General features: G+C 41.5%; 1 protein-coding gene across 1 annotated transcript in view; it reads left to right on the top strand.

Annotated features, from left to right (window-relative positions):
- The window catches only part of dgkb (diacylglycerol kinase, beta), a 52,132-nt gene that overhangs the window by 4,349 nt on the left and 21,313 nt on the right, over window positions 1-26,470 (top strand). Inside the window, exons 2-20 of the mRNA XM_021560333.3 lie at window positions 196-321; window positions 2,646-2,722; window positions 3,094-3,114; window positions 3,223-3,370; window positions 4,044-4,193; window positions 7,521-7,570; window positions 8,855-8,929; window positions 9,120-9,239; window positions 11,443-11,560; window positions 11,781-11,869; window positions 12,158-12,274; window positions 12,760-12,858; window positions 13,056-13,160; window positions 14,103-14,176; window positions 14,832-14,906; window positions 16,517-16,602; window positions 17,822-17,911; window positions 18,213-18,373; window positions 23,297-23,361. Coding sequence (XP_021416008.1) covers window positions 252-321; window positions 2,646-2,722; window positions 3,094-3,114; window positions 3,223-3,370; window positions 4,044-4,193; window positions 7,521-7,570; window positions 8,855-8,929; window positions 9,120-9,239; window positions 11,443-11,560; window positions 11,781-11,869; window positions 12,158-12,274; window positions 12,760-12,858; window positions 13,056-13,160; window positions 14,103-14,176; window positions 14,832-14,906; window positions 16,517-16,602; window positions 17,822-17,911; window positions 18,213-18,373; window positions 23,297-23,361 — 1,790 coding nt within the window. The 5' untranslated portion in view covers window positions 196-251. The remainder of the gene's footprint in view (window positions 1-195; window positions 322-2,645; window positions 2,723-3,093; window positions 3,115-3,222; window positions 3,371-4,043; window positions 4,194-7,520; window positions 7,571-8,854; window positions 8,930-9,119; window positions 9,240-11,442; window positions 11,561-11,780; window positions 11,870-12,157; window positions 12,275-12,759; window positions 12,859-13,055; window positions 13,161-14,102; window positions 14,177-14,831; window positions 14,907-16,516; window positions 16,603-17,821; window positions 17,912-18,212; window positions 18,374-23,296; window positions 23,362-26,470) is intronic.

Genomic DNA, 26,470 nt, shown 5'->3' with positions numbered 1-26,470 from the left:
CATAGTTTCTGCTAAACTACTCTGTACTATACTATAGCAATGTAATGATGTGAGGATCAATATACAGTCATTCTATGCAATTTTATTACCGGAGATGATGGAATGAATGTCAGAACCCAAACCAAATCTCTTTCTGTTAACAGTCCGCCACTATGATGAAAGAGGCCTAACATGTTGTTCTGCGTTCTGTTCCAGAGAGTGGACTGTGGGATGATAGTTTGGGGATGTGAGTGAGAAGAGGACTCATCACAATGACCAACCAGGACAAGTGGGTCACTCTGACCCCAGCTGAATTCTCCCTTCTGCAGGAGTACGCTCAATGTAAGTCTGTGTCTCTGACAGTGTGTGTGTGTGTGTGTGTGTGTGCGTGCGTGCGTGCGTGCGTACACCGTCGCTTAGGCTCTCACAATCAAGTTTAAACTTCATTGAAAATGGAATCTAGTCAGGTATAAAATGTGACACTGGATTAGTAAACTACTGTAGAGCCCATCCCAGCAGTATGTCCTAATCCATCTCACACAGAGAGAGATTTTCCTACTGCTTGACTACGGCAGGATAACAGAGCCCAGTTACTGTAATGGTGACTGCATAAGAGCAGAGGATATCTCCATGCACTGTCACTGCGTTCTGAAACCCAGCCTAATCCAACTAGATTTGGTGTAAAGCTCAAACAGTACAAAACCCCCTCTTTCTCTGATGACTTGGAATCATCCATATGTCTGTAATCTGTTATTTGGCAACCCGTCTGATTTTGCAGCATACCAGGTCAAGCATTAAATCTGTCTGGTGCTCTGGTGCTGTTTATGTTAAACCATTATTAATCATAACACAAAAGCTTCCCCTGCGGGCCAACGAGAGTTATGAACGTCTTGAAGTTATACTGCACGTATTCAGGTTTTTGGAAATGAAAGATTTGACTGTGCAAGTTTTGAGATGGATGGTTTTGTTGCCTTTCAATGGGAATAGTGAGATATACTGAAGCCTTTCTTGCGTTGGTGGTTTCCAGGGTAACAATTAGATGGAGTAACATTATTTTCAATATTTATTATATTTTGGTTTTAAAATAGTTTTCGTAAAAGGAAGGAATCTCAAAAGACTTCCCACATGACCACAACAATAAGAACTTCATCCCAGTATAGTAGAGGAGAATAAAACAACAGAGCTCATTTCAGCAGCAATAAAGACCCTAAATCTATATAGTGTCTTGACTGGAGGTTATTTTATTACATATTCACAGACCTCAGTCCAAATCTAAATAAGGAATGCTTTTTTTTTTGCTTGGGATCTCTTCTGCAGGCCAAGGGTTTCACTTGGCCATGACGAGTTAATTGCTCTACGCGTTTTGACAACATTGTTCCGCCGACTGTAAGCAGTTCTCCAGCCTCTCTTTACCGTCTCTGACTGGGATCGTTTTTCTTCTTCTGCAGGGTTTACCAGGGGCGCAGCTTTGGTTCTAGAAGTGTGTGGGGGGGATTGAGGGATTGGAAATGATGCAGACAATTTACATCTGCAATATTAAAGCTCATCTACCCTCTAAAACAAATCCAGCTCCGCTATAATGTCTGAAAGTCTGAGAAGAGACGGGGTTTGGGACCAGGGTAAATGAGAAGGAAAGAAAGAGTGAGGGACAGTGTGCGATAGAGAGATTTGGATAACCGTGTATCAATGGGCTCACAGCTAGTCATTGTGCTCCGTGTGCAGCGACAGGTTATACAATATCCCATTCTCCGAGCTGCAACAATGGACCTTCCTCTGTTTCCACCTCTCCCTCCCTCCTTTTCAGTCCCTCCAGCTTACTTTAGCCCCTCCCCCCCACACACCCTATTCTCATTAAAAAGGTGAAGTGAACGATATTGCACACTTTCCTCACTTCAGATACCGCACGAGCACCAATACTCTACAGTCTGACTTCACAATCAGAGACGATTAGTAGAATGGATTTTTTTTTTGCACAGTGACATTGCGGTTTGTATTTTCCCAGGTACTGTGTAGTAGAACACTGATGTGACTTTGGCCTAAAGTAACCTACACTAAGTCATTTCCTTTAAAGTGTTAGCATTAGGACGAAAACGTGACCGTTTTTTGACCATGTAGAGGAGTGATAAAAAAACAGTGCATGAGTTAATAGTTAATACTTTATAACTTATTTTTGGTGGGTTTTATCACGCAGGCAACCAGTCACACGTTTCATGGTCTCACATGGTCATCCTTCCAAATCTAGTCTTGTTGCTACAGAAGCTACAAATATCATAATGGAACAGCTAGAATAACATAATAAAACAATGTCTACACCAGGGGCCCAAATGGACCAGTCCTGCCAGGACACTCCTAGGGCTACACTCCCATAGTTTGAAAATACAGGAAGAGACCTTGACAGGAACCAGACCAAACGGACCAGGCAGAGGAGTCTAACCTCCTACTGGTTCCAGAGTCTGGTGATTCCTCCGGTAATTTCGATGCGGTCTGGTGGGTGTCCAATCGAATTCCTCCTGAGCTGTAGACTGGATCTTTTGCACTCTAACTCCAAGTTTAGAGATAATTGGATGAGATCCCGCAGTGGGATCTCCCTTCGCGGACACAATATCAATTGCTATTTAACGGGAAGCCTTTATGGTTATAACATCTGTTGAGTGTTTTTCTTTTAGACTCAACCAAGAAGCTGAAAGATGTGCTGCAGGAGTTCCATGGAGACGGAGTGCTGGCGAAATATAACCCAGAGGAGGTAGTCTTTCTTCCCATAAGACACTGTTCTGGTAGTGATGTGGCAACATTAGCATTGCTTGAACCATTGTAGAACTATTTTGAGACTTCTTCATAATGTAGAAAACTACCATCACTTCAGACTTGCTACCAAGTCTTGGTCATTTTGGATGTCAACAACATTCAACACTGGTATCGGTCTATAGTCACCTCAGACCAATATATCTTGGTTTAGTTTTGGAATTTGAATGTAAGAGGCACTACTTACTTTGGTTGTAGTGGAAATGCCGAAAATGTCATGTTTGTTTGTGTGCTTTTCAGGATATGAGTAACTTACTTTTTTAAAAGTTTGATTTATTGAGATTCCCAATGTCTTTATTCAATGCTGCATAGAAGAAAGACATACTCAATCAGGTAATGCATTCCTTGTTCTCCCAGACATGATTTGGTAATGATATGGTAATCAAAGCTTCCTTCATGGGAATTATACCAACCAGGATCATGTTCTGTGTCTTGTTTCAGGAGATTGACTTTGAAGGCTTCAAGGTCTTCATGCATACGTTTCTGGAGAGCGAGCTGGCAGAGGAGTTCTGTCAACACCTCTTCTTATCATTCAGTAACAAGGGACCAAAACCCAGCCCCTCTTCAATAGACAAGCCCAGAGTTACTGGTAAGACCCTGCACTGCAGCTATAACCTTCAGATGATGTCCCTAAGGGGCAAAGTAGCTTTTATGTTGTCTGCGTGCGCTCTTACTGAATCTTTAAAGCTACTTTGCCCTTAGGACCACCGTACCTTCACTTCAGACAAAAGCAAAGGAACAGATCAAGAACGCATAGAAACTATGACCTCTATGACCTCAGCAGCAGACAAATAAAAGCCTAAAGTTGTTTAGGTCTGCTTTAGTTTTTACTCCTACCACAAAGAGCATGTTCACTGGGTGATAGGTACTGTTGTTATTGGTTCAGAATGGTTAACTCTGTCGTCAGACCCCCCCAGATTGCCTTGTTGTTGTGGACTGTAGCTTACAGGCAAGTCATTGAGTGCAGTGTATGTAGCCACAGCTTGTACTTTTTCATAAAATGTCCAAACTGTACGTGTCCTGAGGTACTACCGACAATCATCATAAACTAAAACTGTGCTGTCTAGTCAACATTTACTACCGTAATATTGGCAAAGACCACACCTATATAACATCTGCAATCAATTTCACAACATGAATTTAGATTTATTGGTAGACAGTTTGAAAGACAGTTTGAGGTTGACATTAGAGGCATAAAGCTCAGCAATGATCCTAACCGGTCTACATTTTGACCTTCTTCTCTGGCCTTCTTCTCTCTGCAGGCCTCAAGCTGATCAAAGGGAACTCGACCCCTCTGAAGGTGCCCCCTCTACCCAGGACTCTGCCCAGACCTCTAGGCATGGTTCAACTGAAGGACATCGTCTGCTACCTCTCACTGCTGGAGGGTGGCCGACCCGAGGACAAACTGGAGTGTGAGGACTAATGATTGTTTTTCCTCTAAAAGGGGAATACAGTGGGGCAAAAAAGTATTTAGTCAGCCACCAATTGTGCAAGTTCTCCCACTTAAAAAGATGAGAGAGGCCTGCAATTTTCATCATAGGTACACTTCATCTATGACAGACAAAATGAGAAAAAAATCCAGAAAATCACATTGTAGGATTTTTTATGAATTTATTTGCAAATTATGGTGGAAAATAAGTATTTGGTCAATAACAAAAGTTTATCTCAATACTTTGTTATATACCCTTTGATGGCAATGACAGAGGTCAAACGTTTTCTGTAAGTCTTCACAAGGTTTTCACACACTGTTGCTGGTATTTTGGCCCATTCCTCCATGCAGATCTCCTCTAGAGCAGTGATGTTTTGGGGCTGTTGCTGGACAACACTGACTTTCAACTCCCTCCAAAGACTTTCTATGGGGTTGAGATCTGGAGACTGGCTAGGATACTCCAGGACCTTGAAATGCTTCTTACGAAGCCACTCCTTCGTTGCCCGGGCGGTGTGTTTGGGATCATTGTCATGCTGAAAGACCCAGCCACGTTTCATCTTCAATGCCCTTGCTGATGGAAGGAGGTTTTCACTCAAAATCTCACGATACATGGCCCCATTCATTATTTCCTTTACACGGATCAGTCGTCCTGGTCCCTTTGCAGAAAAACAGCCCCAAAGCATGATGTTTCCACCGCCATGCTTCACAGTAGGTATGGTGTTCTTTGGATGCAACTCAGCATTCTTTGTCCTCCAAACACCACGAGTTGAGTTTTTACCAAAAAGTTATATTTTGGTTTCATCTGACCATATGACATTCTACCAATCTTCTTCTGGATCATCCAAATGCTCTCTAGCAAACTTCAGACGGGCCTGGACATGTACTGGCTTAAGCAGGGGGACACGTCTGGCACTGCAGGATTTGAGTCCCTGGCGGTGTAGTGTGTTACTGATGGTAGGCTTTGTTACTTTGGTCCCAGCTTTCTGCAGGTCATTCACTAGGTCCCCCCGTGTGGTTCTGGGATTTTTGCTCACCGTTCTTGTGATAATTTTGACCCCATGGGGTGAGATCTTGCGTGGAGCCTCAGATCAAGGGAGATTATCAGTGGTCTTGTATGTCTTCCATTTCCTAATAATTGCTCCCACAGTTGATTTCTTCAAACCAAGCTGCTTACCTATTGCAGATTCAGTCTTCCCAGCCTGGTGCAGGTCTACAATTTTGTTTCTGGTGTCCTTTGACAGCTCTTTGGTCTTGGCCATAGTGGAGTTTGGACTGTGACTGTTTGAGGTTGTGGACAGGTGTCTTTTATACTGATAACAAGTTCAAACCGGTGCCATTAATACAGGTAACGAGTGGAGGACCGAGGCGCCTCTTGAAGAAGAAGTTACAGGTCTGTGAGAGCCAGAAATCTTGGTTGTTTGTAGGTGACCAAATACTTATTTTCCACCATAATTTGCAAATAAATTCATTAAAAATCCTACAATGTGATTTTCTGGATTTTTTTTCTCATTTTGTCTGTCATAGTTGAAGTGTACCTATGATGAAGATTACAGGCCTCTCTCATCTTTTTAAGTGGGAGAACTTGCACAATTGGTGGCTGACTAAATACTTTTTTTTGCCCCACTGTATACTGGAGCTCCTTTGGCTATAATGCAGAATTAGGATTTCCAGAACAAGAATGTTATTTTGTGGTTTACCCGTGAGAATAATGACATTTGTGTACCGTAAATACAGACACTCATAGCCAAACGAGATAGAGCTTCATCCCAATACACTGCTAGATATTTCCCATTACCTAAGCAGGAGTAGCAGTCTTTTCACTGTAGTCTACTTGAATCATTATGTTTACTGAAAGCCCTTATTAGAGTTGCCATGGTATCTCTTTATTCTACTTAAACTTTAGATGTGTACTTATTTATTTATGAGATTATATTAGATAATTGAACATCAGACTTTTTATGTGTTCTTATAATTCTCATCCAACTGCTGAATAATTGAAGAACAGAGCCGTTCATTAAGCATTAAGTGTGTTAATAATTTAGCTGGTCTGGCCCAGGGAGCACATCATTGGTTTAGCCTTGGATGCTACAGTATCTCTCCTTGTAGAGAGAATCCCACTCTGCCCACCCTACCCCTCCTTCCGTCCAGCCTCAATGATGTCTTGTGGAGCTAAATAGGGCCCTCTGCTGGTTCTTCTAAGAATGACAGGTTTCAATTTACACGTACAGTACATTCATTTAAGCTGCTATATTTGTGGGTCTACATACCTTGTGCAAAGTCAGGGAATGCATGGCAAAAAGAGAAACATCTAAAAAGTGAGTATTGATCATCATCAGTAGCAAGCTAAATTCCCTTGGTTCTTTATGGTTGAGGAAATATACCCTACGTCACCACAGTGGATTCAGTTATTGTTACTGCAACTAGTACTAGTTCAGCTTTGAAGAGGAGGTGAGGTGATGACAACGATAAATAACAGTCTTTATAATCTAGGTTCATAGGGTTAGACAATTTAGCTCTCTGCCTTTTCTGAGTGACTCGACTGTATGCTATTCCGCTCATCTCTCTACACCACAAACACCTTCCCAGCTCCAGCAGAGTTCTCATTCCTCCAGGCATCTACCTCACTTCCCCTTCCTCCGGCCCCAGTGGACCGACGTGACCGCACCACAGCAGGAAGCTGTCAATTAGCTCCTAATTAGCGTCTGACAAACAGCAGCTTGACGTCAACCCCATATGAAATGAACAACCCCCCTCTTCGAGTCCTTAGTGAACTCACCAGCTCACCCTCTTCAATCCAGCTGGGTTTGTCACTAGCCGCACCGCTACTGAGATTGAGGGAGTGGGTAGCGTCACGCTGAGACTGGGCTAAAAACACTTTTTCCATGTATTGGGAATATACATTAGTATGTAAATTACTTGGGCAGAGGAGAGTGTTGTCACGATTATATTACTATAGAACTGGTGTGTGTGTGTCTGTCACTCTTGTATTAGATAGCCAATCACTGTTCTGGTGAGGGAGCTGTCTGTTTCCATGGTGATGGTGTTAAATTGTGGCTGGGGGCTAGTGCAAGAACCAATCAGACTTCAATACTGAGATGCTAAGAACACTTTTATGAGGGGAAACATTGCTTTGAATTGATGGGAGTTCAATAGCTGATTGTACCCTTAAAAACTAAAGGAAGTTTTTGTGCTTCAACATAGTATAGTGCATCCATGAAACTAAATTGGTAGTAAAAATGTGTCTCAATGACATGTATTGCATCTCAAACAACAATTGAAACTAATAAATGTTTCATCTCTTTCTCTACAGTTATGTTTCGTCTCTATGATACAGATGGGAATGGGTCTCTGGATAGTTCGGTAATCATTTTTCCTTCTTCATACATGTTCAAAAAATATGCCAAACATTATTTGAACACAGCCTTACATGAAACATCATCTTTGTTATTTTCTAAAGCCTATACCAGTGCCATGTTTGGTTCTGTCCTATACACGCCATGTTGTTTACTGTACTGAAAAATGATTTGGTGCTGCAACCTGAGCTCAAGGGTAGACTTAACATATTAAATATAAACCTAGTGACACTCCAATTAGAACGATATGTTACATTTCGTATGGCATGCATTCATTTGTGGATGTATGTCATCCATTTCATATGATTCTTTACACATTTGCAATATGTATGATATGTTATGAATTCCAATTTGCTGTGGCTAACGTTAGCTAGGTGGCTAATGCTAACGTTAGCTAGGTGGCTACCATTAGCTAGGCTAGGGGTTACGGTTAGGGTTAAGAGTTAGGTTATTAAGGTTAGGACTAGGGGAAGGGTTGGCTAAAATGCTTGTAGTTGCAAAGTAGCTAAAAAGTAGTAAGTAGTTGTAAAGTTGCAGATTAGCTAAAATGCTAAAGTTGTCCGTGATGAGATACGAACACGCAGCCTTTTGGGTTGCTAGACGTTCGTGTTATAAGTCTACCCATTCACCCCAACCAACCACCCTGCTTTCGTTTTTGCCTTAAGTAACCTGTATTATGTAACTATACCTAACATATCATACTAATTTGAGTGAAATGTAGAATATTTTGTACAATATAATCTAAAGTAACATTACACAAGCCCGAGTGGTGCAGCGGTCTAAGTCAGTGCAAAAGGCGTCACTACAGTCCCTGGTTTGAATCCAGGTTGTATCACATCCGGCCGTGATTGGGATTCCCATAGGACAGCACACAATTGGCCCAGCATCGTCCGGGTTTGGTCGGGTAGGCCGTCATTGTAAATAAGAATTTGTTCTGAACTGACTTGCCTGGTTAAATAAAGGTTAAATAAAATAAAAAAGCTTTGGCTTGTTGCGGAGGAGCAGGCGAGTGAATGTCTCATGTTCATTGCTCTGGCCTGCATGTGATGACTCTCCACTAGATGATAATTGCCCTCCCATAGGGCAACCATTGTAATTAAGTCATCAAGCCTGTATCAGTTTTCAAGCTGCTTTTGTTGTGCATTGTACAACTCTCCTTTGGAGAGGGAAGATTGAACCAACTGACTATTACATGCTGTTCATCTGTCTAAAACCATTGTTTGTCGTCAACTGAAGAATGGCTATTGTACCATAGATGTGTTTTGACACACGATTTGTTTTCTACTTCTAGGAACTGGAGCACATCGTCTCTCAAATGATGCATGTTGCTGAGTACTTGGAATGGGACGTGACAGAATTGAAGCCGGTAAAATACATATTTTTCATAAACATTTAATACACTGCAGATCCATAGACCTAAAGATCTATGGCCCCCTAGTTTCGGTTATATCAATAACAGGAAAATACTGTAACTTTGTAAAGCTTGAATGAGAGTGTCATATATTTCATCTGTGTTGACAGATCCCACTGTACTGTCTCTGATTGGTTGTAAGTAGATTCTGCAGGAGATGATGCAGGAGATTGACTATGACCATGACGGTACTGTGTCTCTAGAGGAGTGGATCCAGGGAGGCAGCACCACCATCCCCCTACTTGTACTACTGGGACTAGAGACGGTGAGTAGTCAAGAAAGTGTTACCTAAACATCATCACTGTTACTTTCAATGGCAGATTTTCTAGACCAGAGCCATAGAGATGGTCTATGTATGGCTCTGAGGTGTTCAATTCTGGTCCTGGAAAGCCATAGTGTGTGCAGGATTTAGTTCAAGCCCAGTTAAAAGCCAAATGCAGCCATTTTTATTTCAATATCAAATCATATCTGGGTAACAATGTAGTACCTTACTGTAAAAAATAAACAAAAATAGCTTTTAAGCAAAAACTATTTCTCACGCTAGAACTTTGCTAGGGCTTTCTGGTAGCAGTCTGAGGGGAAAACTAGCTGTTTTTGGCACACAGTAAAAAAAAGGGATGTAAAAATTACAGTGTTGACTTATTTTAACTCCGTCCATGCAAAAACTGCTAATTAGGTCCTGTGTAGATTGTATTTTCAACCAGCAACTGGGTTGTTCCACAAAATGGGTGCCTTTTGCGTCCCTTTGATATTTTAAGTAGAAATTATGCACCAATATTCAAATCAAATCAAATCAAATTTATTTATATAGCCCTTCGTACATCAGCTGATATCTCAAAGTGCTGTACAGAAACCCAGCCTAAAACCCCAAACAGCAAGCAATGCAGGTGTAGAAGCACGGTGGCTAGGAAAAACTCCCTAGAAAGGCCAAAACCTAGGAAGAAACCTAGAGAGGAACCAGGCTATGTGGGGTGGCCAGTCCTCTTCTGGCTGTGCCGGGTGGAGATTATAACAGAACATGGCCAAGATGTTCAAATGTTCATAAATGACCAGCATGGTCCAATAATAATCACAGGCAGAATAGTTGAAACTGGAGCAGCAGCACAGTCAGGTGGACTGGGTATTGAATATTAAAAGCATGTTATATTAAATGAAGTGCACTTTAATATAGACCACATGAAGAATTCAATGAATCTTGTTTTTAATATGAAGAAAGGCTTGCTAAAGTGCCAAGATTTCAATCTACTTCATCCTAAAATGTATCCAAGTTACACCATCATTGTAAAGCCCTAGTTATTGTTCTTGCTTTGACAGTCATCTCTGAAGATTGTGATTGATTTCACATGTGATTAGTGATTCATGTACGCATGTCCCTCATGTTCAGTGAGGTGTGAATTGAACTCTTGTTTAAATTTGCCGGTACTACCCCTTTAAAAATATGTATTTCAAAAGAAAAGTTGAACATCTAATAGTCAGATAATAGTGCAAAAGCAGGTGAGCTGGTTCTACTCTTTTTGGCCATTTTCTGGTGTTTTTGGGTGGAAAACTGTGCGGGTCGAACATAGAAATAGAAATGTTAAACACGTCTAAACATAGAAATGTTTAGATATGTAATTGTTTGTAAAACATGCATTCAATTGCTACCTGCCTGTTGCACACAACAATCAGGCAGTGTTAGTTTCATCAGCTGTTGTATAATATGGTAGAAAACACAGACAAAACAGAATTTTGACCGCGCTGGGCCTTTTAAACCCACCATAGCCTGATTCACACTACCAAGCCAAACCGAGCCAAGGCGAGCTGTATTAGGCCAGCCTGGTTCCTCATCCAACATAGTTGCTGGAACCGTGCTGGAAAGGACAATGTGGGAAAACTATATTTGAGCCAGCACAGTATGGTTGGGGTGGGCCCTTTTGTGTGAATCAGGTACAAGGTCTGGACATTCCCACCACTTCCTAACTAGTCAATAGCTTCGTCAGACGTCACCACTGATGTCCCAGCTCTCCTTGTCCACTAGATGGAGTCATCTTTTCAGTTTTTTTGCTGCCTTTGTCTTCAATGATTCAATGAACAAGTCGTCACTTATCACAGGCTAATGAGACAGTCTCTTACAGTGACATCAGACTGTCATTTTGCTGTGATTGACGTAATAGGTGACATGATTAATGACACAGGATTAAAGGGAAGAATCCAGGCAATCCTCCCCACTAAAGATGATGGCTTTGGAGAACAGTAAAACAAATATCAAAATCGTTCACATGGGCCACATTCAGTTGCCAAACGTTGTCGAACGCTGGAGATGAAAGTGCCACGAAAAGAGCCGGTGTGATTCCTTATTGTGCGTGTCAGAGAGGCATGTTTGTTTTACATGGCCTATTTATATCTGTCATGTAACGAATCACCCAACCATCAACCAGTCAATAATTAACCAATCAATCAATCAAACCAATCAGTCATCTTTCTTTTAGAATGTGAAAGATGATGGGCAGCACGTGTGGAGACTGAAGCACTTCAACAAGCCGGCCTACTGTAACCTGTGTCTGAACATGCTTATAGGCCTGGGCAAGCAAGGGCTGTGCTGCTCATGTGAGTATGGCAACGTCAACAGTTGTTTCCTCATGTCTACTCTCGTTTTTACCATTCCCAAACGGTTTATTCCATTCATCTTTTCATCATTAAGAAGGCATTTTTGTGACCCAAATTGCCCCTCGGAAATGTATCCCCAACCTCAGTTTAGTGTTTGCTATTCTTAGTTGTTTTTGTGATTTTTTTTGAGGGGTCAAAATGTGTATTCCACCTCTCCCAGTCTGCAAGTACACTGTCCATGAGCGCTGTGTGGCCCGTGCTCCTCCGTCGTGCATCAAAACCTACGTGAAGAGCAAGAAAAACACAGAGGTGTGTCCAATTGGAGTGTTTACTAATCGGCACGCTCGGATCAGCGATGCTCCACGGAGCTTAGATCCAGGGCTCCTTCCTCACTAATGGAATTAAACAAGTCATTCTGATACTAAGCATAGCTAATTACAATATTTAGTCTGGTTTAAATACATGCCCAATACACAGACAGTAGTGTTACATTTTTGTTACTTTCTTTCTTGATTTCTTTCTTTCTTACTATTGTGGATTTCTCACTTGTTTTCTGTTCTGCTTTTCTCCTCTGTTTCTCTGTTTCTCGCTCCACAGGTGATGCACCATTTCTGGGTGGAGGGAAACTGCCCGACCAAGTGTGACAAGTGTCACAAAACCATTAAGTGTTACCAAGGTTTGACTGGGCTTCACTGTGTGTGGTGCCAAGTCACGGTACGCCCCCCCCCCCCCCCCCCCCCCCCCCCCGAGGAGAATCAGCCACCTCCTCATTATTTTCCACTGTTTCTTGCTGTTTATGATTTCTTTTTTGCACCTTTTATCCGAGTCCTATCACTTTGCCAATTTACACCAAGTAACAGTTATTTCCAGTATTCTGCTAATAGAAAATAAACCACGTTGAAAATGTGTTTTGATATCATTCTTTTTTAAAACAAATCCAGTGTTAGGAGTTGTGTTTTTGTAAATCACACAACGTGCTCTTACTTTTTACTCAACGGCACTTGGTGTTTAGCTTAAAACAATTCTACATAGCTGATACAAACTGAACGTTATATTTTATGGCCCCCATACATTTTAAAGGAACTGAACTCTAATATCGAATTACAATCAAATGAAAGGTAACATTGAATAATATGTTATGATCTTGAATGTCACCCTGATACTAATATGGTTGTAATTGAGTGTTTCTCCTCATCCAGCTTCATAATAAGTGTGCCTCCCATGTGAAACCTGAGTGTGACTGTGGACCACTGAAGGACCATATCCTGCCCCCCAACACAATCTGTCCTGTCGTACTGGTGAGTTTAACTTTCAAAATGATGCCATATTCTGCTTATATACAAATTCACCATATGATAGCTTTATGAAAATGTATGTATATTTCCTCATACATAGATCACGGTTTCGCATATTTATAGAGGCAATATCTTTTTGATAATGTCTATTAGATTGTTTTCAAGGTGCCCATTTCTACTGTCTGCACTTTGACCCCCAGGAAAGACAGTCTACGGTGAGGAAAGATTCCAGATCCAGCCAATCAGGAGGCAGAGGGAAGATGCAGAGAGCCAACTCAGTCACAGTGGATGGCCAAGGACTACAGGTGACAATCCAAACATTTTTCTTTTTCTTCAAAATTTGGTAGAAATTTGTGAAGAATGTGTACTGTAAATTGACATTTCTAATCTAACCACAATTTAGCCTTTGGGCGCAGGAAAATATGAAATGACACTGGTGGGATTAATATGAGATTAGTTTCTACTGGTGAACAAAACAAGAATCAGCTCCATCCAAATCCTCCCTAATATCTAACAGACAGACAACCGGTGACAATCAACCTGAATCATCTCCCCGCCACATCCATCTCTGCCTTCTCCGGCTAACCAGAGTAATAATCAGGATTATTATTTATAATTAGAGGAAGTAATGGATCACTCCTGGCTGGACAGGGAGCTCATTAATCCACCGCTCGGCCTGCTGGGATAGCAGACAGGGAGAGTTAAGAGCTTCATCTGTGTCAAGGAGATGCACGGGTGCACTGTCACCGCCGCCCGCCACTGAACGGCAGGAAGGCCAACTCGTAGGCTTCAGCCCGCGATTAGGGCTTGTTTTGTTTATGCCTCGCCCCAGCCCTGGCTGCCTCCTCCGTGGTAGAGGCCTGCTGCTTCTCTCTGTCCACTGCTCTACCAGAGGTAGCAATGAAGAGGCTTGTCCCTAAGGATGGCCCCCATGTCACGCAAGACTCAGTGCTTCTCCCAATCAGGAGATGGTGATGGTTATAACTTGAATAAGGAGGGGTATCTTTGTTCAATTTCCTGGGATTTTGTTGGGTATTGGCTGTTGTTCACATGATAAATGTTTGAACCTTAACAGTAACAAGAGAGGCCAGGGTGAAGCAGCCAGGCATTTTTAAAAATAAATATGAATGTTTTTTTATTCACTGTTTATAATAATGATTTTACGCTATACTCTAACGTCAGATCAGCCTACTGCATTATAAGCAATTGGACTGAAATCGCTTTCTGTTTTGATATATTTTGCATAGATCACAACAATAGAGGGAACTCATCCTCTGCTAGTGTTTGTGAATCCAAAGAGTGGAGGGAAGCAGGGAGACAGGTAAGCACACTCTCTCCCCACGCTCCACCTCTCTGTAAAAAGCCATTCTCAGAACTGCTCTTCAATCAAAGAGCTGCAAAGCCTGGCTGCACACAGAGTGCTCAAGGCTTAGTTAGTCAAATAGAAACACAATAACATTGACCTACAGACTCCTGGTTGATTTTGCAGAGGTTCTTAGATGGCACTGTCTTTGACTGTCACATCCCTGGTTGTCAGTGTATAGATTTAGACCTTCTTTAACCCAGGGCCTAATTGGGTTATTACTGAACACATTCATTCTACTCCTTATTACTACAGTCCTCATTTGTTTAAATGATGAGATCAAAATATGACTTGAGCCAGTTGATATAATGAAATTGAAATGAAAATGAATTAGTCTTTCTAATGACTTCGTCCTCGGCATTGGAGCTGTCAATCATACTGTAGCAAAACGGCATACGGACTATGTACAGGGGTTCAGTTGATCACATTTCAATTTCTTCACAATCCAGATGTTCTGTGGTAGCTGTAAGGGGGAGATGTTTCAGTAGGTTTCTGTGGGTCAACTCAACACTATATTGCTGGTTGACACAATTTCATCCTTTTCTTTCCTTGTTTCTCCTCTTTTTTTCCTCTTTTCTACTCTTCTCTTCTCTCCTCCGCTCCTCTCCTCCAGGATCTACAGAAAATTCCAGTACCTCTTAAACCCTAGGCAGGTATACAACCTGGCCAAGAACGGACCCATGCCTGGGTAAGTTCTGCTCTAATCATCTCACACAGACTAAGCAACATCACCTAAAGTGCACAGAACACTCTACAGTCATGATTCAACTATCATTATTATCCTCAAGTTACATGTGGAATCAGAGTGGTGGATGAGCGACTGTTTACAAAGCCCTAATGTATTCCGCTGTTGCCCAGTCATAATATCCAACATCTCATGCAGGGGAGGTCTCTCAATTTGGGCCTCTCACTCAATCCGGATTCATATGCAGACGTGATTGAAAGGTGAGATCGGAGATCACAAACAGTGAGACAACAACACTGTGCTTGAGTCTAGTATTGGTTACAGTGTGTGGGAATAGTGATATATTGTGAGTGAGGCGAGGCATGCTGATGTGTGATCACGTATACTGCTGTAGGCTGCACAGGCATGGGTCTGGGGTTGTTGGACTATGCGTGTCTATGATTAAGAAGATGAGCAGATCATCTCGATGCACAAGGTTCCGCCCCTTTTGTTTTAGACACACCAATTCCGGAGCATTCTGAAATGCAGGAACACGTCACTGCCGTGCTCTGATGTTGCTGGACTTTGATTATGGTTTTGAAAGCAGAATGTAAATGGTTTGCGAAGAGGAAAAGTCCAATATAAACTTTTGTAGACAGTTAAGTTTATGCTCATAATTACAGTGGCCCAGAGGGGCAAAATAATGGCTTTATGCCATATATTTATCTTACACAGTCGTAAGATTTGAAATTGACCTTGTCGGCCATATTGTGTCTTCAGTATTGATTCTCTGTGTTTGGAGCTTTGTTGGCTGGGAAGGCCATGTTTATTGACGAGGCTCTTAGAGACGTGTTGCACTCAGAAGAAACCCCTCTCTGTCTTTAGTTGGGAACATTCCAGATGACCTTGCCCGGCTGTAACCTTGTTAATATTTGGTGAAGTGTACGTAATGCGGTTGGCATTAGCAAGGTGACTGGTCACCGTGGTCACTAGCAGGCTGAGGCAGCCGCACACACTGCTGTCAATTAGCACTAGCGCTAATGCAATTAGCCCAAATGAAGTGTTTGTTTCTTGGTATTTAAATATCCCCAAAGTTGCCTTTCATGTTCGCGGCCGTCTGTTTTGCACCTAATGCGGTTTGCAGTCCCAGTTGGAGAGTAATTGAGCGAATCATTTATCTGCCGTATGAGGTTTGGAGGCTCCCTCATTCAGTTAGGGCTTTGTTATTGTGAAGGAACGGAAGAAGTTGGACTGAACATTGGCCATCTTGATCCGATTAGCCTCTGAACAGACTAGCTGGCTGAAGGAATAATTGTCAATGTGATATGTGTTATTTTGTGAGATTATAGGGGCCTTTGCAGAGCCGCTCCAGTGCAGCAGAGTTACAATATACTGTAGATGCGAGATAAAATAGGGATAAGTATGGAGATAAAACACTTACAGTACCTTTGAATAAGGTAACCTTGAGTTCAATTTACTGTTGGACAAAATAGTGCATTTTCTCAGGGCAGAATGTCTGAAGATTTTTATTGAATTTATAGTAGATAAAGAAAATAATGTGTTTCTCTCTAAAAGGGGATTATTTCCTGCATTATGATGGATATTGTGTATATGATTTTTTTGTTGTGTTCAAGGTTGAATTTCTTCCGAGAGGTTCCAGATTTCAGAGTGCTAGCTTGTGGTGGGGATGGGACAGTCGGTTGGATTCTGGATTTCATAGGTGGGTGTGCACTTCCACTGCCACACCAGTGCTACATTGGTGAACAGACTGGTGAACATATCCTGGTAAATACTAGAGATTATACTAGTGGGATGAATGGAACTAGGCCTAAGTATGAATTTGGTCCTCTCAATTCTAAATATAACATAACTTTTGCATTATAACATTTTCCCCCTTTCCTTAACATTTCATTGTGCTTTCTTCAAAACCTGTACAGTGACATTTTTTTGTGCGTTTCAATTATTATTATTTTGTATTACTTTGGTGAAATTAACAGTGCGCTTGTTATTTTGCAAGAAAACATCAAATATACTTTTATGATTTGTATATAAACATTTTCATTACGTCCAAGCCGGCGTGTTCGAGGGAGGTAAAACAGGATGATTATGTGAGTTCAAAATCGCCATATTAGTCGTCATTTGAGAAACGGCCTCAAGACCATTTTTCCTTGAAGACTTATTCCTGGTTCGGCCTTTAAAAAATTGCCTCCATTTTTTTATCAATCGAAACAAAGAGAAGTAATAACATGGACAGAATGAATGCTACTCCTGAAAGAGCCTGTGAGACTGGACATTCACGTCGCCGTTTGTTGTTGCACAGATGTCAGAGTTTAGATTTGAGTGATGGTCAGATAACCATGCTACACTGAATGGGATTTGTATTTTTTTTTTACTCAGAGACCTGGGCAAATCAGAGTTAAATAAAAATGTATACAGTATATTAAAGTGGAACCGTGTTCAGTTTTGTTGTGGTCCGAATGTGGGGGTGAGGTCCTCTGTCGCTGGGCCAATTGTGCGCCACCCTATGGGGCGCAGCGGTCTTAGGCACTGCATCTCTGTGCTTGAGGCGTCACTACAGACACCCTGGTTCGAATCCAGGCTGTATCACAACCGGCTGTGATTGGGAGTCCCATAGGGGGGATTGGCCCGATGTTGTCCCGGGTTTGGCCGGTGTAGGCCGTCATTGTAAATAAGAATTTGTTCTTAACTGACTTGCCTGGTCAAGTAAGGTTACATGGGACTCCCAATCACGGACGGTTGTGATACAACCTTGAATCGAACCAGGGTCTGTAGTGACGACTCTAGCACTGAGATGGAGTGCCTTAGACCGCTGCGCCATTCGGAAGCCCTGTTTGACTGTAAGTTGCTCTGGATAAAAGCGTCTGCTCATTGGCATAGTAATAATAATACAGTATGTTTTTGTTGTACCTCTTGTGTAGATAAGGCCAATCTGGACAGGAACCCCCCTGTGTGTGTACTTCCCCTTGGAACAGGAAATGACCTGGCAAGATGTCTGCGATGGGGAGGAGGTATGTTTAATAGCAATTTACTGACACAAAGTGTGCAATTTTTTCACAAATGTGTGGCCTCATTTTTTTTGTCCAATTACATGATTCATGAGATTGAATTTAGATTTGAACATTATATTCATTTTCTCCTTTGACTGTAAATGTTACCTATGTTTTCATGTAGGAATAAATCAGTAGGCATAAATAGTTACAGAGAATAATGTTATAATAAAATACTTATGGCCTATACTGTAACAGGTTTTAGCTTATGTTCTGGGGTATTATCTACAACATAAGCTATCCTATGTTGTTTGTGTATTAGGTTATGAGGGAGAGAGCATTCTGAACATCTTGAGGGGCATAGAGAACAGCTCTGAGGTGATGTTGGACCGCTGGAAGATTAACGTCACACCCACGGACAAAGAAGAGAGGGGAGACCCTGTGCCTTACAGCATCGTCAACAACTATTTCTCTATTGGGGTGGTGAGTTACTTACACTAATATACAGAGCATATGTCACATTAAAGGCCTAGTTCAGCGATTTGAAATATTTGTTTCCTAATATTAGCAAATCTTGGCAGTGGCTATTTTAACAAAACAAAAGTGTGGATTGCAGTCACTCCTTGTCCATAGACTGCTTTCAAGATAAGTAAACGCATATCTAAATATCTAAAATGATCTATCCCTTTCAGCAAGAACGGTGGGTCAACAAACTGGACTAGTCAATAGGAGAGGGCCATGTTTGATCTAAGGCTCTCACCTAAAACAACACGACTGACAGCTTCATGCTTATCGTGGATCATCCATTTCAATCGAATAATCTATATAAAGGCCTCAATTGGATAAATTGGGATACTGTATACCGAATTTAAAGAAGCAACACAATCATATGTTCTTCTGAGTAATCTTACTCATTTTGATCAAATGCTAGTTAATACGCCTTTATTGAGATGTGTTAAAGGTTCAACCACCTCTGTTTGAAGAATATGTTGTATGTTGTGCATCTGCGTGGTGTTACACACCTTTAAACTCATCAACAGAAGAGTCGGGCCCATCTCTGTCCATCTTCAACATAATGACACTGATTACACCCAGCTCGTGTGGGTCATTACTGATAAATGTCAGGGGAAATACGGTAATTGACATTTGCAGGTTGGGAGACGGCGGCATCTTGGTGTTGTGACATTCGAACATGACGTGGAAATGAGGGATGCATGTCCTTAGAAATGTTAGTCAAGTAAATACCTTGGCTTTGTCCCGTGTTGATGAAGGTAGGTCCACTTAACAGACGGGGTTGTAAGCATTGGAATAAATAAAGATAATTTCTCTCATCAATTCCTCAATATTCGTCGTGGCTTGAGGCAAAACATGTATTCTGAATGTATGTACAGATATTGCAATAACCTTCAACCAAAGAAGGGTAGCAGCCTTAGCAGAAGTATTACTTTAAGCCATTGCAACCAATAGACTTCATTGTTATAACACTATTTTCATGGCCTTCTAACAGTGGGATTAGTATCTAACGAACGTGTTGACAAATGAAGTTGTTTTCCCAGGATTAGGAAGATTCGGAGCTCTCGATGGAATTGAGTGTGATATATTTGGTCACATTTCACATCAAATCTTGCTTTCCGTTGGAAAGAAACACTGAATACAATAAAGATTACAAAACAAGTCAAGCTAATAATTACCTCAGAGATTATGCAGATGAAGAAAGATTGTTTCTGTAATGACATTTCTGTCGAGTCAACCTCGGAGGATCAGTAGTAACCAAAAGGGTTCACTATGTCGAGCCACAGAAAAGTGTAATCATAAGCATCTTATTATTGGATTTCAAACATTTCATGTGCAGAGTACACATCTTTTTTTCGTCTTAAAAATTCTAAGCATTGCAACACAGGTTGGCATTCATTGTTGTTATTGCACTGGAGGCAGCTCTACAGAATGGTTCCTAGCTGGCACAGCCACCAAGTCATAAAATCTGATTTTAAATCTAACCTTAAATTAAGACCAAAAATCAAATTTTTGTTTTCCTGAATTTTTACAATATAGCCAATTTTTACTTTGCAGCTGGCCCATCCAGCGGAAATCGCTAATTTCAGATTCATGACAATAAGCATCAACCTGCCATTGCATCAGGCGTTGAAGGTGGCTGGGGCTTTGCACAAACCGAAAGGCGTCTGTTTGAACTTGCACAAGCCCAGGGGTTGGGGAATGAACGGGTAACCGTGTTGGATGGGGAGAGTATATTTCAAAACATATTTTAAACCCACCATCCCTGTCAAACTTCACAAAGTACCAGGATCACCTACAACTTCCTCTTCCCTTTTTACAAGATTTACACCAAACGCCAAGTCATAAAGTCTTCCCAATAGACCATCATCCGACCACATCGTCAACTATTGTAGCACACCTCCTGTTCCTATCCTTCCAATCCAGCCATTCCATCCAGTTGAATGGAATTAATGTCGCCATCCCTTTATGAGGACGTTAAAGTGACGTGAAGTGTAATGATCTCAATCAGGGCTTAGTGTGCTGAAGGAACAGACCTAATCACAGAGGAGGTCCTAAGATGATGCAGTCTAATGACCCAGGCTCGCATGTCAAAGTCATTACTCTCCCCGTGAAGGAGAGTCATCAGCTGCCTGAGCACCACTCATAATTGGACTAAACTTTGAGCTATGAGGGCACATTACATTACACACGTCCTGTATTAATTTGGGTGCCAGAGTTTTACAATGGTAATTATTTGAAGGCGTCCCCAAGATGAGTGAGAGGGAGTGTGAGAGTGAGACTTCATTGTCCTACTGCTGTTTGGGGATTGAGGTTGAAGATGTTTGTACCATCAGCTCAGATAATCTACTGTTAATGTCCTCTTATTGTACATATGAACTTGCGCTACATTAAATTGGCCCTGAGGAACAAAGTAGCTTTAGTGGAATGTAGTTGCAGTAGCAGTCCATCTAGTTACAGTTAAAGACTGACGGGAACTTCTACAGGAAGGACAGGAACTTCTACAGATGCACCATTGAGAGCATTCTGTCGGGCTGTATCACCGCCTGGTATGGCAACTGCACCGTCCGGGACTGCAGGGCTTTCCAGCGGGTGCTGTGGTCAGCCCCACACCACACCGGGGGCACGCTGCCTGCCCTCCAGGTCATCTACAGCACCTGCTGTCACAGGAAGGCCAAGAAGATCATCAATGACCTTGGTCACCCGAGCCACGGCCTGTTCACCCCGCTACCATCTAGAAGGCCGGAGACAGTACAAGTGTATCAAAGCTGGGACAGAGAAACAGCTACTATCTCCAGGCCATCAGACTTTTCAATAGTCACTACTAGCTGGCCTCCGCCCACTACCCTGCCCTGAACTTTAGTCACTGTTACTAGCCGGCTAACACCCGGTACTCAAGACTGCTGCAATATGTACATAGTCATTGAACACTGGTCACTTTAATAATGTTTACATACTGTTTTACCCACTTCTTATGTATATACTGTATTCTAGTCAAGGTTCATCCTATATAACTACTACTGTAAACACATTTTCCAATCATATACTGTCCATAATGTCTATGCACACCGAACTCTGACGTTGCTCTTTCTAATATTTATATATTTCTTAATTCCTTTATTTGAATTTTTTGGATTAGCGTGTATTGTTTAGTATTTCTAGGTATTACTGCACTGTTGGAGCTAGGAACATAAGCGTTTCGCTACACCCGCGATAACATCTGCAAAATATGTGTACGCGACCAATAAAATTAACTTTGATTTGACGTATTGTATACGAGGTTATAGTGTACCTTCTTCAATTTGGAGGTTACTTGAAGTGGTTGCTCACTGGTTTCTGAGCTGCAGTATATTTTCACAGATTTCAAACCAAAAGGGAAACAACTCCTCCTTCCTTTCACTCTCTTGTTTTCAGTTATTGTCCTGTTTGTAAGAAAATCAAGTTCCAATCTTTCAGATATATCCATCATCTCACCTCTTCTGGCTCATGTTGAAGATAAATAGAGTCTGCGGGGATCTTGGAAATTCTTTGGTCTTTATTTAACAGCGTCTTGAAAAGACATCAAGAAAACGGCATTGATTTTTTTGGGTTTCTCCTACATGTTGTACTGAGAGATAGCAGGGGGTCCTCCCTGTGGCTGGCGTTTCAATAGAGCCACTCAACATGGAGCGGGTCAAAACAGATTGCTCAAGTGGGGGGGATAGGAACAAACCCTAAAAGTTTCCTGAAGTTTTCCACCCCTTTTTGTGGTTGAAGACTATTCGTCAGTTGTTGTTTTTACTTGGCAATCATCGTGACTCACAAAGACCATGGTCAATTCTAGTGAGGTTTCATCTTCAAATGGCCCAAGGGTAGTCTACTTTTTTGGTAGCATTTCATAGAATACACCGAATTTTCAGCAAACAGGCACAGATTTTCTTTCCTTAGATTCTCTTGATTAACAGAGTAGCTGCCAATCTCAGTCTGTCATTATCATCACACATGCCTGCATGCATGCAAACACACACACACACACACCCAACACTACCAGTGAGTCTACCAATGTGGTGCACTTCTAGCCCCGGGTCAGAGAGAGAGAGCGAGAGAGGGAGAACAAGTTGGTTGCCAGGGGAGCCGGCAGCATCCTGTACGTTGGGAGCTGTGATTACTAGCAATGTGTGTTTAATTAATTAGCCTGTGTGGAAAGACGGCGTGCTGTTCGTCAAGCTCTCTGTCAATACCCTCATCCCTGGCTCAAACCTCAACCACCACCCGCCTTCCAGTTGGCCAGGAATTCAAAAACACCCTGGTTCTGTTTAGGCATATCAATATGCATCGGGCATATGTGTCATTTTTTGGGTGCAATAGAAAGTTGGCTGAGATGCTTATCACCAGAGGGGAAGAAGTTGACTTTAATTGGTGTTAAAAAGCCATCGTATTGATTTTAGTACCAACATCTTGCCTGTATTTTGCGACATCTTTGTATCTCATAAATGAATTAATTTAAATAACAATATCCCACATGTAAATGTAAACTCTTTTAGTCTTGTAGCTTATTACAAAATGAAAATATGTATACAGTTTTATACCCCTAATATACAGTACCAGTCAAAAGTTTGGACACACCTACTCATTCCAGGGTTTTTAGTTAGTTTTACTATTTTCTACATTGATGAATAGTAGTGAAGACATCAAAACTATGAAGTAACACATATGGAATCATGTAGCAACCAAAACATTTTTTTTTACAAATAAATTACAAAAAAATGTAATGAGTAGGTGTGTCCAAACCTTTGACTAGTAATGTACCCCTTATTTATACAGTCATTGTTTAATAGGCCTTTTCCACTGCATACATTAGTATACAAATCAAAGTCATTGCTGAATCCATGTTATTTTCTCTCCCATATTTAGGATGCTTCCATTGCACATCGGTTCCACATGATGAGGGAGAGACACCCTGAACGCTTTAACAGCAGGTATGTGTGTTGTTGGGTTTTAACCAACACTGCATGTTAACTCCTCCCCCCCTGTTGACTGTCAGCACCTGTGAAGCTGCCACTTCTTACTGGTATATGGTTAACTCTGGTATTTCCTCTCTCTCTTTCCTCATACTTTAGCCCATGTCTTACTGAATTTTTTTAGGAGTCAGGTGGATTTTGCATTGCTACAGGGGGACTTTTAGATTGTTTGATTGGTCAATGTATACAGTAGGTTCTGTCAAAGTATACAGTTCAAACACACTAGGGATAGTTCTGAAGTGGATCCTTCATTTAGCAATATGGGAAAAAAGTGGCATTCAAGACCTCTGTTAGTGTGACACCTGTGAACAGAAATACTCACCAAGTCAGAAAGCTCTATACAATACTGAACCTTGGTCCTTTAAAAACATGGCTGGAACCCTCCTGTTGCAATATAGACTCTTTCTTCTTCTTTCTTTTCCAGTAGTCACTTGATGCAGTAAATGGACATGCCTCAAATTTTAGCATCTGTGATTATCTTAAATATCGTTGGAGATGAACAAATGTGGCGTCTATGTTCCCATCAATATTTAACACGACCAATACGTCTCCACTAGCAGTAGGGAGTAATGGCGTGGGTAATTGAATTTGCTTGGGTAGTTTGACATCGTGTATCTGTCGGAGAGATGACACACAGTCTCCTAATAATCCCATTTGTATTAATTTATCATATTTACTCTGACTTTAGTTCAACATTTAGCAAACTATTATCCAAAGGTTTGTTTTGGCTACGTGATCTGAAAGGGTTGCTGCAGTGCAAAATTATATATGGGAGAGTACTCAAATGTGTGTATTTTAGGCATATTCCAATGCTAGTGTAGCCATACATTGAAGGTACAGGTTTAGCCACACTGCATCATTTTAAATCATTGGGTTAAATCTCAATTCCCAAACTGTTAATATCAATCAATAACACTATATGGCTATATATATTAATACACAGTACACAAAACATGTATACAAAGACATCAAATATATTGTTTTATACCATTTTAAGCCCATGTGAAAAATGATTGAGATATTTTAAGAAAATTATACCATCTGTTATTTGAATTCAATGAATAATTTACAGGAGGGAATGGGTTTAGGATCTCTCTATTACACACTATCCTTGCCAATTGAATAATGCATGGTTATAGTTTTTCAAGGTAGCATATATTTTGTTGGATTTGTCCAAGGGGCTCATGTCCATTGCAAGTAGAATGCAACTTATCATGGAGCCATTTCCTTCCGAGTGTATGAACAGTGTTCAATAGCGGGTGTAAGGCAGAGAACACTGTCTGTGTAAAGCCAACACCAAGACACATTCAAAGTTCACAGCAGCCCCAACTCAAAAACACAGCCTGACACACATTCCCACGTGTCACAGTTGAACTGCATATACATGTCTGACTCTTCCAAATCAGATAAATTCACCATCTCTCAGTTACTGTATTACTGTCTTTCAGCAGCCATCAGGCCTGGCATGAGAGACTACTAAATTACAATGAATCCCCCCACTCCATTCCTCCCTTCCTCCCCCATCGAAATCACAACAGAGACTGCACTACTTTCTTTCTCTCTTTCTCGCAGACTTTCTCTCTTTCTTCAGAGGATATCAATTCCATTTGTCATCGGGTTGACCTTAAAGAAGACATACATATTTGATCAGGTTTAATTAGCAACAAAATAATGGCATATTGTGTTTTAAATTATGAAACGAGGGGATTTGGTTGATGAATGTAATGAATACTGGGGCCGGGCCGGGGGTGACTCCCTCTCTGTTTTGGCACCTCTGGGCGGTTATGAGGAAGAATGTGTGAAGATTTGACACGTCGGCAGATAGATTCATTTACTGACTGCAGCCTGACCAAGAGGTGATAATGAGGTCGAGGATTAAAAGTAAGACAATCAGTCGACCCGTGACGACGCCACACACTACCTCCCTCTGCCTAGTTAAAATATACTGCTCCTTTTTCTCTCTCTTTGTTACTGATCTCCCATGTAATTACACACTAATCTCTGCCTCAGAAAGAGAGAGAGAATGTAAGGGAGGGAGGGGGGAGATGGAAAGACAGAAAATACGTGATTTATAGCCAGGTAGAGATTTTCTCATCGTTTTTGCCTTTGTACCCTAAAAAAACAGTTACACTTTCAGCCAATTTCAATAACCTGTTAGCAACAGTTCAATGGCCACCAACACAGGTCTGTGTTCTAAGCCTGAGGTATTGTATTTGATGTATGGCAGTCTTACTATTACTACTACTGTCTTAAGCACTGGTTATATTACCACTCTCCCTCATGTAGCCTGTGGCTGTTCTGTTGAACCACTCTGGCGTTAACCTTTCCTGGAGGCACAGGGAAGCCCAGGCATGGAGCGCTCTTTAGCATAATGAGTGTGTTCATCAAAGCGCGCAGGGCCCACTGGATCCACTCACACACTGCCACACACACTCCCAAACCGCTTCCCCACAGGGCCCCTGTGGACCCGGGCAGGGGCCGCCCTCGGACCTCATTTGAGGATGAAATCGTTTGTCTGACCAGGATGTCATCTATAATTAATGGCCACTTGTGAGTGTAATTTAGAGAGACCTCACCTGTGGCCCTGTCCCCAACCCAGCGTGAATGTACACACAGTCACACACATACGCATACATATACTGTACACGCAAAAATGAACAAACGCACACACTCACTAATGAATGGATACACACACATACAGCCGTATCGTATATATACATAGTTTCACACTTGTCTGGACCTCAGAAGTGAGCCACCAGTCTTGTTCAGTAAATCCCATAGACTATAATTCTAACTGGTTGGTATGTAATATTTAATATGACACTTATATACAGGCTTAGAAACAAAAGGTGTAGAACCCTTTTGGATTCCAGATATCACCCTTTTGGGTTCCAGATATCACCCTTTGGGCTTCCATGTGGAACCGTTTCCAGAGAGGGTGATACATGGAACCAAAAAGGGTTCTACCTAAAACCAGCTGAAGAACCCTTTTGGATACCTTTTTTCTAATATTGTAGATGAAAGCCCTATAGTAGTCTCAATGCCCTCTGATTTCTCATATTGTAGC

Source organism: Oncorhynchus mykiss, chromosome 2, assembly GCF_057628025.1.
Source record: "Oncorhynchus mykiss isolate SJ-2025 chromosome 2, ASM5762802v1, whole genome shotgun sequence".
In the NCBI taxonomy this organism is placed as follows: domain Eukaryota; kingdom Metazoa; phylum Chordata; class Actinopteri; order Salmoniformes; family Salmonidae; genus Oncorhynchus; species Oncorhynchus mykiss.
This window is presented reverse-complemented; position numbering and strand designations above follow the sequence as displayed.